This window comes from Sprattus sprattus, assembly GCF_963457725.1.
Source record: "Sprattus sprattus genome assembly, chromosome: 12".
Classification (NCBI taxonomy): Eukaryota; Metazoa; Chordata; class Actinopteri; order Clupeiformes; family Clupeidae; genus Sprattus; species Sprattus sprattus.
In genome coordinates, this window is record NC_137910.1 from 15,295,090 (window position 1) to 15,311,035 (window position 15,946).

General features: G+C 46.9%; 3 protein-coding genes across 4 annotated transcripts in view; 1 reads left to right on the forward strand and 2 right to left on the reverse strand.

The window, feature by feature from the left end:
* Nucleotides 1–2,181: 2,181 nt before the first annotated feature.
* mea1 (male-enhanced antigen 1) lies at nucleotides 2,182–4,765 on the reverse strand. Its single transcript, XM_080849481.1, has 4 exons — nucleotides 4,707–4,765; nucleotides 4,120–4,429; nucleotides 3,728–3,836; nucleotides 2,182–3,442 (listed from the first exon to the last, which is right to left on the reverse strand). Exons 2-4 carry the CDS (start codon nucleotides 4,393–4,395, stop codon nucleotides 3,279–3,281), a joined length of 549 nt encoding a protein of 182 aa, XP_080705607.1. The 5' UTR covers nucleotides 4,396–4,429; nucleotides 4,707–4,765; the 3' UTR covers nucleotides 2,182–3,278.
* A 460-nt stretch (nucleotides 4,766–5,225) lies between these two features.
* Nucleotides 5,226–7,074, forward strand: dnph1 (2'-deoxynucleoside 5'-phosphate N-hydrolase 1; the record flags this gene model as incomplete). Its single annotated transcript, XM_080849291.1, has 4 exons — nucleotides 5,226–5,361; nucleotides 5,592–5,684; nucleotides 6,131–6,241; nucleotides 6,956–7,074. 4 exons carry the CDS (start codon nucleotides 5,226–5,228, stop codon nucleotides 7,072–7,074), a joined length of 459 nt encoding a protein of 152 aa, XP_080705417.1.
* A 3,617-nt stretch (nucleotides 7,075–10,691) lies between these two features.
* The window catches only part of dlk2 (delta-like 2 homolog), a 26,063-nt gene continuing 20,808 nt past the window's right edge, over nucleotides 10,692–15,946 (reverse strand). Inside the window, exons 3-6 of one of the 2 annotated variants that reach the window (XM_080849224.1) lie at nucleotides 13,808–13,868; nucleotides 13,136–13,266; nucleotides 12,488–12,632; nucleotides 10,692–11,783 (exon numbers count right to left, since the gene is read on the reverse strand). In XM_080849224.1, the coding sequence (XP_080705350.1) occupies nucleotides 10,913–11,783; nucleotides 12,488–12,632; nucleotides 13,136–13,266; nucleotides 13,808–13,868 (1,208 nt within the window). In that variant the 3' untranslated portion in view covers nucleotides 10,692–10,912. Of the gene's footprint in view, nucleotides 11,784–12,487; nucleotides 12,725–13,135; nucleotides 13,267–13,807; nucleotides 13,869–15,946 lie in introns of those variants that run through there. The other variant, XM_080849225.1, reaches the window with a different exon arrangement.

Consider the following 15,946-nt stretch of genomic DNA (forward strand, 5'->3'; position numbering starts at 1 on the left):
ACACACACACACACACACACACACACACACTCTCTCTCTTGATCTTGTTTATCTGCGGCCTGCGTGCTGGCATGCTCGTCTAAACGCGTGGAGGCTCTGGTCTCTTGAATGTCTTACAGTGAGTTGCGTCCTGCTCTGAGAATGTCTGCTTCCTCCACCGGCCACCAGAGGGCGTATTACCCTACAGATCCGGGTCAGTCCCAGAACCGTCTCCCTGCGGGGCCTGTTAGTGCTGGTGACCCACCGCTCCACAGCGCACTGTGCTCTCGCTCTCACTGCACGGCTGCTCAGCTAATGCACCTTCCTGCTGGGAAAGCTCCCTGTGTGTGTGTGTGTGTGTGTGTGTGTGTTTCATGTCGTCAGTCACGTGTTCCTCACCTGGTGTGTGTGCGTCTTTTTTTTTATTATTATTGTCGTCCGTCTCATGTTCCTGCTGTTGTTGCACTCTGAGCTGTTTGCAGATGTAAATCAATGACTTTTCCGGACAGCTCAATGACATCCAGGATCTCATCCAGCCTTTCATGCTGAGACAGCTGTGTGCGTGTGCATGTGCGTGTGCGTGTCAGCCACACATTCCTTGGCAGTAGGTTGTCTTTGAGATGCGTTCTGCCCATAACGTTATGCAGATGTGCTTCGACAACCACATGCCATCCAGTTTCTCCTCTCAGCTCTAGTAGCATGAACGAGTGAAATGTCCACGGACATCAAAGATGGTGTTGAAGTCAACTCCGTGGAAGTCTGTTTTGGCGGCCTGCAGGTACCGTGTTTGTGAGCGACTGACACTTGTGTCATGTGCCCTCAGGACGCTCTTAGACTCACACCTTCATCTATATAGACTAGGTATAGTTATTAATAGCTATATAAATAAATGGGCTTCTCCTGATGCCGACTGATTCTGGATCAGTTCTGGTTTGCTTAAGGGGCTGCTGTGTGGGGCCTCCTGTGCCAACAGCATCTCTGAGTTAGAGTGGACTCTGCAGAGAAGATCAATCAGAATATGCACTTACTGTCTCGCTTCATGTGGCTGTTGGTGTGTGTCTGCTTTTTGCTCTGGCAGCAACGTCATGCAAGTGCGTGTGTGTGTGTCTGAGGTCCAAGTAGATATTTTTTCCTTTACATGAAGATACAGCCTCGTCTTGAGCGCAGTGCAGCAGTTGAAACGTCCGCCAATCACAAGTACAATTCTGCAAGAAGGTTAGTAGTGTGAAAATATCCTAATGCAGATGAATCCATCCACAAAACTACATTTCTCTGACATAGGGTCCATGAAGAGCTGCGTTGTTTTTCAAAGAGGAGTTTTTTTTATTTTAGTAATTTACTTAATTTTAAATGTCCGTTATAGATGGCTTCTTAGTGTAGGCCTCTGCATGGCTCAGAAGAGAAACCCATTTCTGACTCTCCTCCTGAAGATTCTGTTGGTGTGCTTGACCCTTGACCCCGTCCTCCATCTCCTAATGCAGTGGCGCCCGGAGGCCCTGCTCTTTGTACCCGTTTCCCCTTTTTGCTTTCAGAGATGTCCTCTGCCTACTCTGCATTCCTGTGCTGGGTCAAAGGTTGAGACGGGCCATTCTGCCCACTGAATGTTGTTTTGTCACGGAGCGAAGAATTCAGTACCTCAGATTGTCAGTTTGAGTTTCCACACGACTCCTCTCGACTCACTGAAGTCAGCTGCTGTCTTGTATGCTGTAGACTACTTCCTGTATGCTGTAGACTACTTCCTGTCGCTCAGAGCAGAGCATTCTGTACAACTGTGGTGTCACCAAAGCAGCTATCTGATTTGCCTCGCTTCTCTTTGTTTTGTTTACTTGTTTCCATGGTTTTCATGATGGCTAACCTCTCATTCCTGTAGTCATGTTTCTGCCATTCCCATTGGCCCAGCCTCTGACATTCCGCTTAGACATTCCAGAACCTTCCAAAGGCTTCCTTGAGTCAGGACCACACAGGTGTCGGTCTGGCCGCACACTTACACAGGCAGCCATAATGATATGAATTTGATACTCCTATGGTGTAGCAGTTTGAGTCACATTCAGAGTTGTGGACAAATACTGACAGTCAGCTGACTGGGGTCCACTTTGAAATCTCAACAATCCATGCCAAAGTCAGCTGCACACACACAGACCAACACCTGCCCCCTGCAGTCTCGCCCCCCTGTCTGACACTAACCTTACGCTGCTTTCCAGGTCATTTTGTACATATGTTGTACTTTTATTAGGTAGAGCATTACATAGTATGAGAGTCATATTTTGTACAGATGTTCATGTATGTACAGAACAAAAATAAAATAAAAAAACAAAAGACTCATTAACAGGCAATGAAGTGTTTTTTTGATTTACACGTGGCTTGTTGAAATAATGGAGAAGCTGCTTCAACGGCATACAGGTTGAACAGCATACAAACGGTAGAAAGGCAGAACGTCACTCACCAAACACAAATTCACATTGCAAAATTAAAATGCAGAATTATATAATTCCACACAGAAACAAACTTACATGATCACTTCAACAACAAACACTCCAATTAACATAAGGTGAAAAGCAAACCAGTAGACTGAAAGCAGAAACTTCCAGCCCTCTTGCAACACAAATCACTTTGTATAAACAGACTTTGGTCAGACATGTACTACAGACGTTTAGAAGAAACTTGCTTTAAAAAGTAAAAGGAAAGTGTAGTAATCTGCATGGGTTCTTATCCCACTCATATATTATGTCCCTCTGGTAGTGCAAACACACAGGGTCCAAGTCATGACAACAGCACCGTAATTTTAACCTGCTCAAAACGCCTGATTCTGTCAGCTAGTTTTAATGTTTAATCCAATCCAATCCAATCAGACGTATGGTCACGTGTAGGTTTGAAGTGTCCATGAGTTGAATGTTCTAAATCATTTATTCTGGATATTGAGAACAGGAAGCATCTTGGGAGTTCAGCACAAATACTTCCCAACTAAAAAAACAAAAAAAAGCTTTAACGTGTTTGCCCTGACCAGTGGGTGGCAGTCTCGTCTTCGTCTCGACTGTCCGATTAAAGTGACTGGGCGGTCATGACCAGCAGAGGGACTACCACCTACACGTATAGCTCAATGGAGCCATTTCAAAAAATTATTAAAGTTAATCAAATTTAAGATTTGTTTGACCTTAGTGCTTTCATCAACATTTTATCATCAAAAAAATGCATTCCTCCTCCACTTAACTCCCAAATAGTCTCTTATGCAGAGGAAATAGTGACATGAAATGTGGGGGGTGGGGGTCTGTCCTGGCCTCGCAGTCACTCTTGGTCTCGGCTCAGTTGTTGTCCAGCGTGAGCGAGGAGTCGTTCTGCCTGGACTGGAGCGTCTGCTGGACCATGTCCTTCCACTGGTCGTCTGAGATGTCCTGCGCCCAGGAAGGGACGCCCAGCATGGGCAGGTTCACCGCCGCCATGGTCCTCTTCACCAGCTCCACGTGGCCTGGGGAGGGGCGCCAGATGCATGTTACAGATTAGTGATGATAATCTGTACTGGGTTAGAGGCAATCTGACTAGTAACCAAACAAACATGCCACACATATCCTTATCTGCAAGTGTGACTGCCCTCAACATCATACTGAGTCGTGCTCTTACACTCTAGGTGAATGTGTGTGTGAGGGGGGGGTCCTGCTAAGGCAAACTGACTGTTTGGGGATTGTCATTCCCGTCACGCCACACACCTAGTGTAAAACGTTGTGAACAAGCATTTAACAGCTGAGTGACTCACTATCGTCCATGGGGATTGAGGCCCGGCTCCTGCTGGCAGCTGCCTCATCTGGGTCGTCCTCCTCGTCGCTGTCCACCGGGGGTGGCTGGGGCAAGAACAGACCCATCGCCTTAAAAAGAGGTCAGTGCAGCACAGATGTTTAGTCCATCCTTCAAAAAGGGTAACGGCAGTAAAAATGATTAACAGTACTATTCCAGAGTGACTTTTAGCATCAATAAGCATTGAACCAAAGCCTAAAAATGAACATTTTCCATAGTTAGGACGTGACGAGTAATACACATTGTCAACTTAAAGGACTGATCAACGTCCGACTTGTGTAGGGTAGGTAAAGCAAACCGCAAAGACACACTTTGACTATGAAAGAAGTGGTGACTACGGCCAATCACCCTTACCTCTATTCGTTCCTGGACCTCTTGAATCTGTTCGGCGGGCGAGGCCGTGTCATCTGGTTGCTCGGTGGGAACTGGCAACATTCCATCCGGGTCTTGATTAAGGGGCTGATAGTAGTATCCTCCGTTGTCTTCGTCATCTTCATCAACGGCGCCTGCTTCATCTTCCTCTATGTCCTCTCCGCTCCACTCTGGAACTCCAAGTGCGTCGGACGGACGGTCGTGTCCCAATTCCTCCTCGGAGTTCGGAAGAATTCTTTCAGGACCCATGACTTCCATCCACGGGCTCTGGAGACGGAGCCAACAGTCCTTACTTGGCAGGGAGAGTAAACAGTCACAACGATGACAGATGAGAGGTGGTTAAAGCGGCACTTGCAGAGAAAAGAATTTTATATTTTTGTCATCTGCTGAATCTAACGATTAACCAACTGGTAAGGTAGGCTACTAGACATACAGCTAATTAACTTGGCTAGCTTGACACAACCATGGAAGGTATCTCCACTTGAGAGCGGCTTAGCACTACAGCAAGACGCTTGAGGTGTATTTGATCGTGGCAAGCAATTCAAGCGATGCATATCAAAAAAACTCACCTTTTGCTATTGTTTTCTGGAGGATATGTCAAAGGCTTTTTGCAATTGTACTTCCTCAGTCAGTGTTTGCTTCCTGTGTAGAGCGGAAAAGGAAATCATTCAGCATTGATGCGTCATCACGCAAATGTTCTAGCAGTGCTCCGCCCCATTTGGTGTTTATTTAGTACATTCCCCAATTATAAATGATCTGGGTAATCTCTGCCAGTTGCCAATTTACTAAAGATGTGACAGTTCCTGCCGTTCCTAAAAATGAATGCACACATGTATTCAGTTACTTTTTCCGGTTCAATCTAGGAGAGTTGTCTGAACTGGAACTTACTCAAGACCACCACAAGAGGGCGCTGACTGTTGGAAGTTTAGACGTGACGTCAGGGAAGGGGGCGTTCAGGAAAGCCGTACAGCGGTGCGGTTTTGGCGCGTGTTATGCAGCATTGATTTTGAACCTGATCTAGTGCTGCGGAAATAAGTAGTTTATTGAAACTATCTTTCTGCCTTAATCGCCCTCTCTGAACTCTGAACATGCACATATACTTCTGTGGCAGTATCCGAGGAGGCAGGGATGACGTGGCTTTATATCAAAAGATTGTCAAAAAATGCCAGCAGTATGGTACCGTTCTAACGGAGCACGTGAGCCACGGTGAACTAACGGAAAAGGGTAAATACATTAGAAAAGCGTTTTTATTCATTCATATGAAGTAAATACACGTCCTTCTTGTTCTTGTCAGCCAAGCTATAGGCTTTCTGTTGACATTGGTGTTCTCTGGCCAGCTTGTGGTAAATCATTTATAATTTCAATGAACTTTACACAACTGGCATTTCAGCCAGCTAGACTTGATTTTTGGAGAACTGGTTTTGATTTTCTTCTCCCAAATATCCTTTGTTCAGGTGAGGATGCATCTCTTGAGGGGGACAAGGCAATTCAGGACAGAGACAAGGCAATTCACGACAGAGACATGAAATGGCTAGAGATGTCAGATGGTAAGAGACCCTCCTGAAACTGTTAAAACTACACACCTCTGACGCATTTCCCATCTTCATTTAGGCATTAACGACAAGAAGAAGAAAAAGAAAACAAACAGCATGATTGTCTTATAACTCACAGTCATGCGTGTCATAATGACACCCACACCCATTTGAAGTCACATAGAACAAGTAGGCCAACAACATCCCCCAGACGTGCACACATACTCTTCCACAGATCAATAAAAAGTACAGCAAAACTTCATTGTTACAAATACATATTTAGGAGATTACACATCAATATCCTATTAATAATCAAAGGTGTGTCCTTCCACCCCCAACCCCCCCTCTCTCCTTACTCCTCTCTCTCCCTCCTTACCCTGCTCTCTCTCCCTCCTTACCCCTCTCTCCTCCCCTTACACCACTTTCTGTCATTACTCCCCTCTCTCTCCTTCTCCCCCCAGTGATTGTAGCTGAGGTGACCCAGCCCTCTCTGGGGGTTGGCTATGAGCTGGGTCGGGCCGTAGACATGCGCAAGAAGATCTTCTGCCTCTTCAGGCCGTCATCAGGCCGAGGTATCACTGGAGTAAAGTACCAGTCTGTCTCTGACTGCGTCTTTCTCTCTCTGTCTCTCTTTTTTGTCTTATACCGGGTCATCACGCTTTTGGTTTTACCTGCAGAAAGGCTGGGGAGGTTAGGCCAACTTCCTGATCCCTACTACCAGGTGTCTCCCCACATGGGACCCCTCCACCTTGTGCTACAGTACCAACCCCTACCCCATCTCCCCCCTCAATGCTGTAGTGCTACCTGTGAAGCATTCGGACTCTGAAATGTCCCATCATGTGGAGTCTTAACAGAGGTCATTCTTGATTGGCTCTATCTAAACAGTGGTCATTCTTGATTGGTGCAGTCTTAACAGAGGTAATTCCTGATTGGTGCAGTCTAAACAAAGGTCATTGTTGATTGGCTCAGTCTAAACAGAGGTAATTTCGATTGGTGTAGTCTTAACAGAGGTCATTCATGATTGGTGCAGTCTAAACAGAGGTCATTCCTGATTGGTACAGTCTAAACCGAGAAGTCAAAGAGACTAGTTAAAGGGGCGGGAACCTTTCAGTGTGTTTCACGGCTGGGCCGTCAGATAGCCAGGACCCCTGTCACACTCCATTAAGTGAGGAAAGGCATAGCAAACACAGGAAGGTGTCATCCTGAGCGAGTTTGTTCATGAGATAAAAGTGTGTTATCCTCCTCACTGCCCTCTGTTGCTCTCCTCTCCTCTCCTGTCTCTCCAGTGCTGTCGGCCATGATCCGCGGCGCCGAGGACGGTTCTCAGTTCCACGTGAGGGACTACTCTGAAGAGGCGGTGGAGCGCATTCTAGAGGAGTTCTTCAGCAGCCTGGCCAAGAACTGAGTGGAACCAGACTTGGAACCTCATTTAGCATCTGGAGGGGTTGCCTGTCCCCCTCTTGGACCTCCTGGTGGGAGGATGGGGGATAGTTCTACTCTCAAGAACAGCCTGGGCGTGGAGGGGAGGTGTCTGTGGGACCGCATTGCTGGGATGTAGTTTGCTTTACTCTGGTCTGTAGTTATAAGGGACCATTGATGGTGAAAGGGAGAAACAGTGGCTTTAGAGAGTATGTGTGTCATGCAACATACACAGACATATTTGTTTGTCACAACAATCATGTGTCTAAATCATTCACAAATATATAAGTTTAGCTGAATGTCCATTATCCCAATGGAGTACTGTGTAATTGCATACATTATGAGACTTTTTTTGTCCTGTTTGTACATGCACCCACATGCCTTAATGCTGTCATGGGTTTGCACCGTAAGGACTGAAAATAGTGACGGCAGATCCTGTAAACTTTGATGGAGGTTGATAATAAAAGATTTCTAATCATTTGGATCTCTGAGGTGATATTTGATTGATTGTACTTGTCTGTTACTTGTAACTTCTACAGGATCCCAGCAAAGACTTAATTTTGTATGCGCTTTGATCACTACATACCACACACACACACGTGGCTCTGTCATGTGTCAAACTTTCTGCTAGGCTGGAACAAATTGTCCATAGCAGCTCCTGTGGGTATTTTCCTACAGTGCATGATACAAAAGGACGATTGTTTTTGTGGAAAGTAACAAACACTGTCCCCTAGGGGGCAGAATGTCCCTTATTTAAATGAATGGAGCATTTATGCCATGCCTCCATGGAGGGGAAAGGACTCACTCCAGCTTCAGTGGTATCCAGTGCAGCTCTTCCAGAACCAACTCTTCTCCAGAACAACCCCCCACCAGAACCAACTCCCCACTAGAGTGAAGTGGAGTATCTGGTTATCTGTTCTCAGACCTGCTTGAGTGGACTCAGTCTCTCCACGTTTTCTATTTCCCCCTAGGGTTACTCCACCACACTTGACCGGACTCATCAAATATAAATATATACTTCAACCTTCATAAATAATGCAGAAAACGACTCAACTTGTCAGCATTGCCAGCTGTCCCCCTCCACACAGAGTGAGCCCTCTCAAAGGGCCTCCTACCATTTAAAAACATGCCAAACAGCTTCATCACACTAATAGTTCAGTTGTTTGAGGGGGGGGGGGGGGGGGTAAAGAGTTTTTTTTTTATTTGCTGTGCAATGATTAAGATGAGTTGTTTAACATACATTCGTGATGAAGACACTGAAGGGTGAGTATGAGAAGGAGTTTTCTAGTTCCTCCATCAGCCACTGTTGTTTTTCTCATCTCGTTTTGAAACTTTTGTGCTCTCCACGCTGCTCAACAGTAGATTCAAAGCATCCAGAAGGGGGCGCTCTAACATCACAGCAGGCTTCATCCACAGCCTGCTGCTGTTGTGTGCCTGATGCAGTGTTGTGTGCCTGATATGCCACGTTATAAACCCCTTTAGTCCCATCAGACCACTCACCACACATCAGCTCCTGGACACACACACACACACACACACAAAAACAGTGTCTTACGGTGCCAGCTGATCTACATGGTGTCAACCTGAGGGCCAAAGTGGCACAGCACCGTAACCCACTCCGACTCACTTCACTGCAACCAGGCTGGAGGTCAGAGACAGCTGAGTGAGGGAAGGACAGAGAAAGAGAAGAAAGGAGAGAGAAAGGGGGATGTAAAAGAGAGAAGAAAGGAGAGAGAAAGGGGGATGTAAAAGAGAGACAGAAGAAAGGAGAGAGAAAGGGGGATGTAAAAGAGAGAGAAAAGCAAACAGAGTGGTGGGGAGGGAGGGCAAGGAGGAGGGAGGGAAGGTGTGCACCAAGTTAGATTGAGGAAATGAAAGGGGGGGGGGGCAGAGCAGTATGAAGAGGAAGGGGAGGATTGACAGAAAGATGCTGAGAGAGGGAGGAGGGGAGGAGAGTCAGGAAAAGAGGAGAGCGCAAGAGCACTTTCCCTCAGCAGACACTAATCCAACTCTCAGCATGAGCTTTGTAATGATTGTTTTGGTTGATTGCAGCCCAATTTGTGAGAATCTTTTTGAAAAGAGCCTCGGCGGGGGAAAGTGACAAACACACCCTGGGAGCTCCTCCGAGAGACATTATCCCTCAATTTCAGTGTCAAGCCTCAGTCAAGGCAAACTACTCTGACGAGCCCCCCCTCCCCTCCCCCCGCGCAGGAGCTGTGGCATTGGTGTGGCAAATGCATCTCATACCATCACCACACCTGACAAGGACCTGGGTTTGGGTCCAGTCCATTCCTCATCCCAAATCCTTTAGAGGGCAGTGTGTGTGTGTCTCTGTCTGTGTCTGTGTCTGTGTGTCTGTCTGTGTGTCTGTGTGCCTGTCTGTGTGTGTGGGTGCATGTGTGTGTGTGTGCATGTGTGTGTGTGTGAGAGGGAGGGAGCGAAAGAGAGGGAGCATCTTATGTTCTGCAGAGGGATCACTCACTGCGCTGCTGGAGGACAGGTTGCCATGGTGAATAGCGATCAGTGCTTTCGGCAGGCCATGCGAGATCTGTGTATTTTGTGTGTGAGATCTGTGTGTGTGTGTGTGTGTGTGTGTTATGGTCTGTTCCTGTCTTTCGGACATTTTTTGATCATTTGAGCCTTAATCCCATTTTGCAGTTGAGGACATTTGGCTGAAAAGGTTGACTATTTCCTATGCATCATAACATCAACAAATGCCTTAGCTATTTTTTTTATATTTTAGAATCTGCCCATTTTAACACTTTTGTAATTAAGTTTCAATCTCTTCAAACAGTGGATAGGGTCTTCTAGTCCTTCAATGGAGACAGAGTCTGCTGAACAGTTCACAAAACTTTAATGCATAAAATTCAGTATCAAAAATAGGAGTGACACACACAAAAAAAAAAAACATCAAGTACACATCACAAATAAATTACATTCATAATTTAAATTTAGGACAAGAAACATACATTCAATATATATTTCAATATCTCAGTGCAAGATACTTATTTTTGTTGACAATACAGTGCTTTTTTGTGTGTTTTTTCCCCTTCAAAAAAGTACAATATTATGGTATGGTCACAGTATTGCTTTATTACTTTATGGAAAAAATCTAAATGTAAGATGTTCCACCATTATTGTAAAAATATTTGAATTACAAACAAACAAACAAACAAACATTTATCCTCACATGACATATGGCAAGTGTCCCACAACACTGATCCCAACTGACCAATCAGAACAAAGTATACAATCTCCAATGATAGGCAGATTCTGAGAAACAGTTCACTCATGCACTCAATTTGTGTCTGTCTGCGTGCATGTCTGTGTGTGTGTGTCTGTGTATGTATGTATGTATGTGAAACTTAGCTTTTGTGATACTCAATGTGTGTGTGTGTGTGTGTTTGTGTGTGTGTGTGTGTGTGTGTGTGTGTGTGTGTGTGTGTGTGTGTGTGTGTGTGTGTGTGTGTGTGTGTATAAGTGTGTATAAGTGTGTATAACTGTGTGTCTGTATGAAACAGACACTGGTCACACTGCACCAACAGGCTGAGAGAGAGGCTGTTACACACCCTTCCCCTCCGTGTGTTGAACAGTCCTGTGAGGATGTGGCTGAGACCCACTTGGCTCAACCAGAGATCATTCTGGAGAGTTCCAAAATGTCCCCCTCACCTGCACTCCCCCCCCCCCCTCCCAAGAACCGCAGGGGTGTGGCTTCACACAGAATGGGGGAGGACTGTGGGGGGCGGGGTGGCCCACTCTGGTAGGTCCAGGCACCACTCCACACCACATGTGATTGGAGGTAGAGAAAGGAAGGGTGACCTCACTTAGATTACCTCACTGTTCAGTTTCTTCTTCTCTGGTTCGGGGGGTGCGGGGGGCGGCTCCAGGAAGCTGATTTTACACTCCTGCTCGGGACGGGGCGACGAAGGCTGCACCTCCTGTGCTCTTTCTCGTGTCGCTCGGCAACCGCGGAACAGCTGGAGCGGGGACGGTGGTGATGATGATGATGAGGAGGACGATGAGGACGAAGAGGAGGATGGAGGCGGTCGGCATGGGCAGCGGGGGGCGCAGTGTTCCTGCCATTGCCCCCTCAGCACCAGCGCCCCCGTCAGTGCCACCACAGCCAGCGTCACCACGCCCAGCACCAGCAGCGTCACCAGCTGCCCCTGCGACAGCCCCCCCGCAACCCCCCTCTGGGCCATCACCTCCTTCACCGAAATCTTCAGCAGTCGCTTGTCCCCCTCCGCCCCCCCCACCCCGTCCTGAGTGTGGTTCCCCGCCCCCCTCCTTCCTCCTCCTACTCCGGTCCAGCTGCTCTGTCCTGGCGCGCTGCTCTCTGGCGCCCCCTGCTGGGTCCGGGGTGGCACTTGGCAGGTGGTGCCTGAGTAGCCGCGGGAGCAGAGGCAGAGGAAGGCATTGGTGCGGTCCAGGCAGCGACCCCCATTCAGGCAGGGCCGGCTGGCGCAGTCGTCCAGGTTGGCGGAGCAGAAGCGCCCGGTGAAGCCTGGCGGGCACAGGCAGGAGAAGCGGTTGACGGCATCCACGCAGGTGGCACCGTTGGCACAGGGCTGCAGCTGGCAGTCGTCCACATCAGTCTCGCAGCGCGGCCCCGTGAAGCCCACTAGGCATCGGCACGTCAGAACCGGGGAGAACCCGCCCAGGTCTTCACATAGCCCGCCATTCTTACAGGGAGACCTGACACACACAAAGACATACACGCACACACAGATATGCACACACGCACACGCATACACACATACACACACACACACACACACACACACACACACACACACGCACACACACACACACAGCATTTAATCAAACTATTAATTTAATTACATTTTTACTAATAAGACTAATCCCAAAAGACAGAATAACCAGGTTATTCCACCAGGTACACAAGTTGGTTTGTTATTGTGTGTGTGTGTGTGTGTGTGTGTGTGTGTGTGTGTGTGTGTGTGTGTGTGTGTGGGGGGGTGTGTGTGTGTGTGTGTGTGTGTGTGTGAGAGGGAGGGAGTGAGAGAGAGGGAGCATCTTATGTTCTGCAGAGGGATCACTCTGTACTGCGCTGCTGGAGGGCAGGTTGCCATGGTGAATCAGTGCCATCAGTGCTTTCGGCAGGCCATGTGAGATCTGTGTATTTTGTGTGTGAGATCTGTGTGTGTGTGTTGTGTTATGGTCTGTTCCGGACATTTCTCGATTCTTTTAGGGATATTTTAAAATGTATCTCTACATTTCTATTCATTCATTTAGCAGGTGCTGTCCAACACTGGACTGTTCTGTGTGTGTGTGTGTGTGTGTGTGTGTGTGTGTGTGTGTGTGTGTGTGTGTGTGTGTGTTTGTATGTGTGTGGGAGTGTGTGTTTGTATGTGTGTGTGTGTGAGACCTGTACTCACTTAGTGTTGTAGCATGGTCCCATCCTGAACTCACAGTTCCTGCCGTGGAAGCCCTCGGGGCAGAGGCAGACGTAGTCGCCCCACTCGTCCGTCAGGCAGCTGGCCCCATTCTGACACGGCCGCTCCTTAGAGCACACATGGATGTCTACAGCAGAGACACACACACACACACACACACACACACACACACACACACACACACACACACGGCCACTCCTTAGAGCACACATGGGATGTCTACAGCGGAGCCACACACAGGGACACAGCAAAGGGGGAGTGGAGGTCAACACAGCGTCTTTATTAGACACACTCACTCACACACACTAACACACACACACTCACTCACATACTCACACTTACTCACACACACAAACACACACTCACAGTCACACTCACACACTTACACACACAATCACTCACATACTCACACTTACACACACCCACACACATACACACACACACACACACACACACACACACACACACACACACACACACACACACACACACACACACACACAAATGGACATTTGTACATGCACAACCATGCATACACACTCACTCTTGTACACAAACACTTCTACAGACACACATGTACACACACACATACCTCTACACACACCTCTGCATACACATATGCACACATACCTTTGTCACAGAAGCGTCCAGTCCATCCTGGTTCGCAGGTACACTGCCAGGGTTGGTGGCAGGAGCCGTGGACACACCCCGGCTTACGCATACAGTCGCCACACTGAGGACCCCCCCAGCCTGGATCACACCTGTAGCAGGACACACACACACACACAGGGTAAACTCTCTGAGCTAGACTTAAGGCTCGGGACACACACACACACACACACACACACACACACACACACACACAGTCCAGTTCCACAGAACAGCAGTTCCTACACACACACACACTATGAGTTAGAAAGAATCAGAGGAAACAGTAAAGCAGATGTCGCTAGCAGCAGGTTAGTGAATGTTTCTACAGTCAGGAGCAGCTGAGAGGATGAGGAAGATGATGATGATTGGTCAAAGAAATCTTTCTCATCAAACTCACCCATTAGGCCTGCTAGTCGACAGTAGGGCAGAATCATGTTCTGGATGAAACATGCTTTTATGTGTGTGTTATGTGTCTTATGTATCTGTGTGTGTTATATGTCTGTGTTATGTGTGTGTGTGTGTCATGTGTGTGTGCTGTGTGTGTGTGTGTGTGTGTGTGTGTGTGTGTGTGTGTGTGTGTGTGTGTGTGTTATTTGTGTGTGTGTGTGTGTGTGTGTGTGTGTGTGTGTGTGTGCTATGTGTTATCCTTACTTGCACGCGCCGGTGTCCTCGTCGCATCGCCCATTTTCCGGTACGCATGTGCAGTTCAGATCTAGGAGAGGAGGGGGAAACGACAGACACAGAACCGTCAGAACTCATGTCAGAACCGCATAACAGGACCGCATGTCCGAACCTCTCGTTGCTCAGCCCATGGTCCACCTCATTATCTCTCATTAGAGCACATGTTAATCATAAGGGGTTCTCAGTCAGCCAGGGTCGTATCGGATCAGAACCTCTCTTTAGTCTGAAGACATGCAGCATCCTAATCTCGCATAACACACATCTCACATCTCTCTTAATAACTCTTAATGACCACCAGAACTGGAACATCATAACACACATCTCACATCTCTCCTAATGACTCTTAATGACCACCAGAACTGGAACATCATAACACACATCTCACATCTCTCTTAATGACTCTTAATGACCACCAGAACTGGAACATCATAACACACATCTTACACCTCTCTTAATGACTCTTAATGACCACCGGAACTGGAACATCATAACACACATCTCACATCTCTCATTATGACTCTTAATGACCACCAGAACTGGAACATCATAACACACATCTCACATCTCTCTTAATGACTCTGAATGACCACCAGAACTGGAACATCATAACACACAACTCACATCTCTCTTAATGACTCTTAATGACCACCAGAACTGGAACATCATAACACACATCTCACATCTCTCTTAATGACTCTTAATGACCACCAGAACTGGAACATCATAACACACATCTCACATCTCTCTTAATGACTCTTAATGACCACCAGAACTGGAACATCATAACACACATCTCACATCTCTCTTAATGACTCTTCATGACCACCAGAACTGGAACATCATAACACACATCTCACATCTCTCCTAATGACTCTTAATGACCACCAGAACTGGAACATCATAACACACATCTCACATCTCTCGTTATGACTCTTAATGACCACCAGAACTGGAACATCATAACACACATCTCACATCTCTCTTAATGACTCTTAATGACCACCAGAACTGGAACATCATAACACACATCTCACATCTCTCTTAATGACTCTTAATGACCACCAGAACTGGAACATCATAACACACATCTCACATCTCTCCTAATGACTCTTAATGACCACCAGAACTGGAACATCATAACACACATCTCACATCTCTCTTAATGACTCTTAATGACCACCAGAACTGGAACATCATAACACACATCTCACACCTCTCTTAATGACTCTTAATGACCACCAGAACTGGAACATCATAACACACATCTCACACATCTCTTAATGACTCTTAATGACCACCAGAACTGGAACATCATAACACACATCTCACACATCTCTCGTTATGACTCTTAATGACCACCAGAACTGGAACATCATAACACACATCTCACATCTCTCTTAATGACTCTTAATGACCACCAGAACTGGAACATCATAACACACATCTCACATCTCTCTTAATGACTCTTAATGACCACCAGAACTGGAACATCAGATAGCAGCATGTCTTCATTCCTCATTAGTATGGAGCCAATATATGTTCATCACATGCTTTCTGATTGGGTAACTGACAACACACAAATAACATGTAAGTGTAAATGTATGCGTTTGTATTGCGAGTATTTATACACACACTGTGTTTACACTATTTATACACACACTTAAGCAAAAAAAACACTGAAGAAAAGTTATCTGTTGATGCGCTGTCAGATTTGTGTATTTTTAATGCCTTCTTATCTAACAGGTGTCAGATTTCAGAGATGATTTGGGGGGAGTGCTGACAATTTAATTAGCTTTGATAAGGGTGGAGCATCTGGTAATGCTAGCTGCCCTGCCCTGCGACCCTTTAAGCTGGCACATGTGAGGCCTGCTGTGGGCGTGTGCCGGGTGTATATGTGTGTCTGTGCGCAGGGTGTGCCTTTCCGACAGCTTGTCTTGCACTTACATGGCATCTCCTCAAAAGAAAACAGCTGGCCAGTTCTGATCTGTCACACACACACACACACACACACTAGAATCCACCACAAAATACACCCTCTGGCAAGAGTTGACCATGTGGAATTTGGTTGGAGTTTGAGACTTTACAGTCGTCACCCTTGTTTCCGTTCTA

What these genes read in the sequence shown, in the direction of transcription:
- mea1 (XM_080849481.1), bottom strand. Translation starts at nt 4,395, where the DNA reads ATGGAAGTCATGGGTCCTGAAAGAATTCTTCCGAACTCCGAGGAGGAA. An exon ending in AGGTCCAGGAACGAATAGAG is followed by an intron (nt 3,837 to 4,119) that starts GTAAGGGTGATT and finishes CCTCTTTTTAAG; the next exon opens with GCGATGGGTCTGTTCTTGCC. An exon ending in CTCAATCCCCATGGACGATA is followed by an intron (nt 3,443 to 3,727) that starts GTGAGTCACTCA and finishes GCCCCTCCCCAG; the next exon opens with GCCACGTGGAGCTGGTGAAG.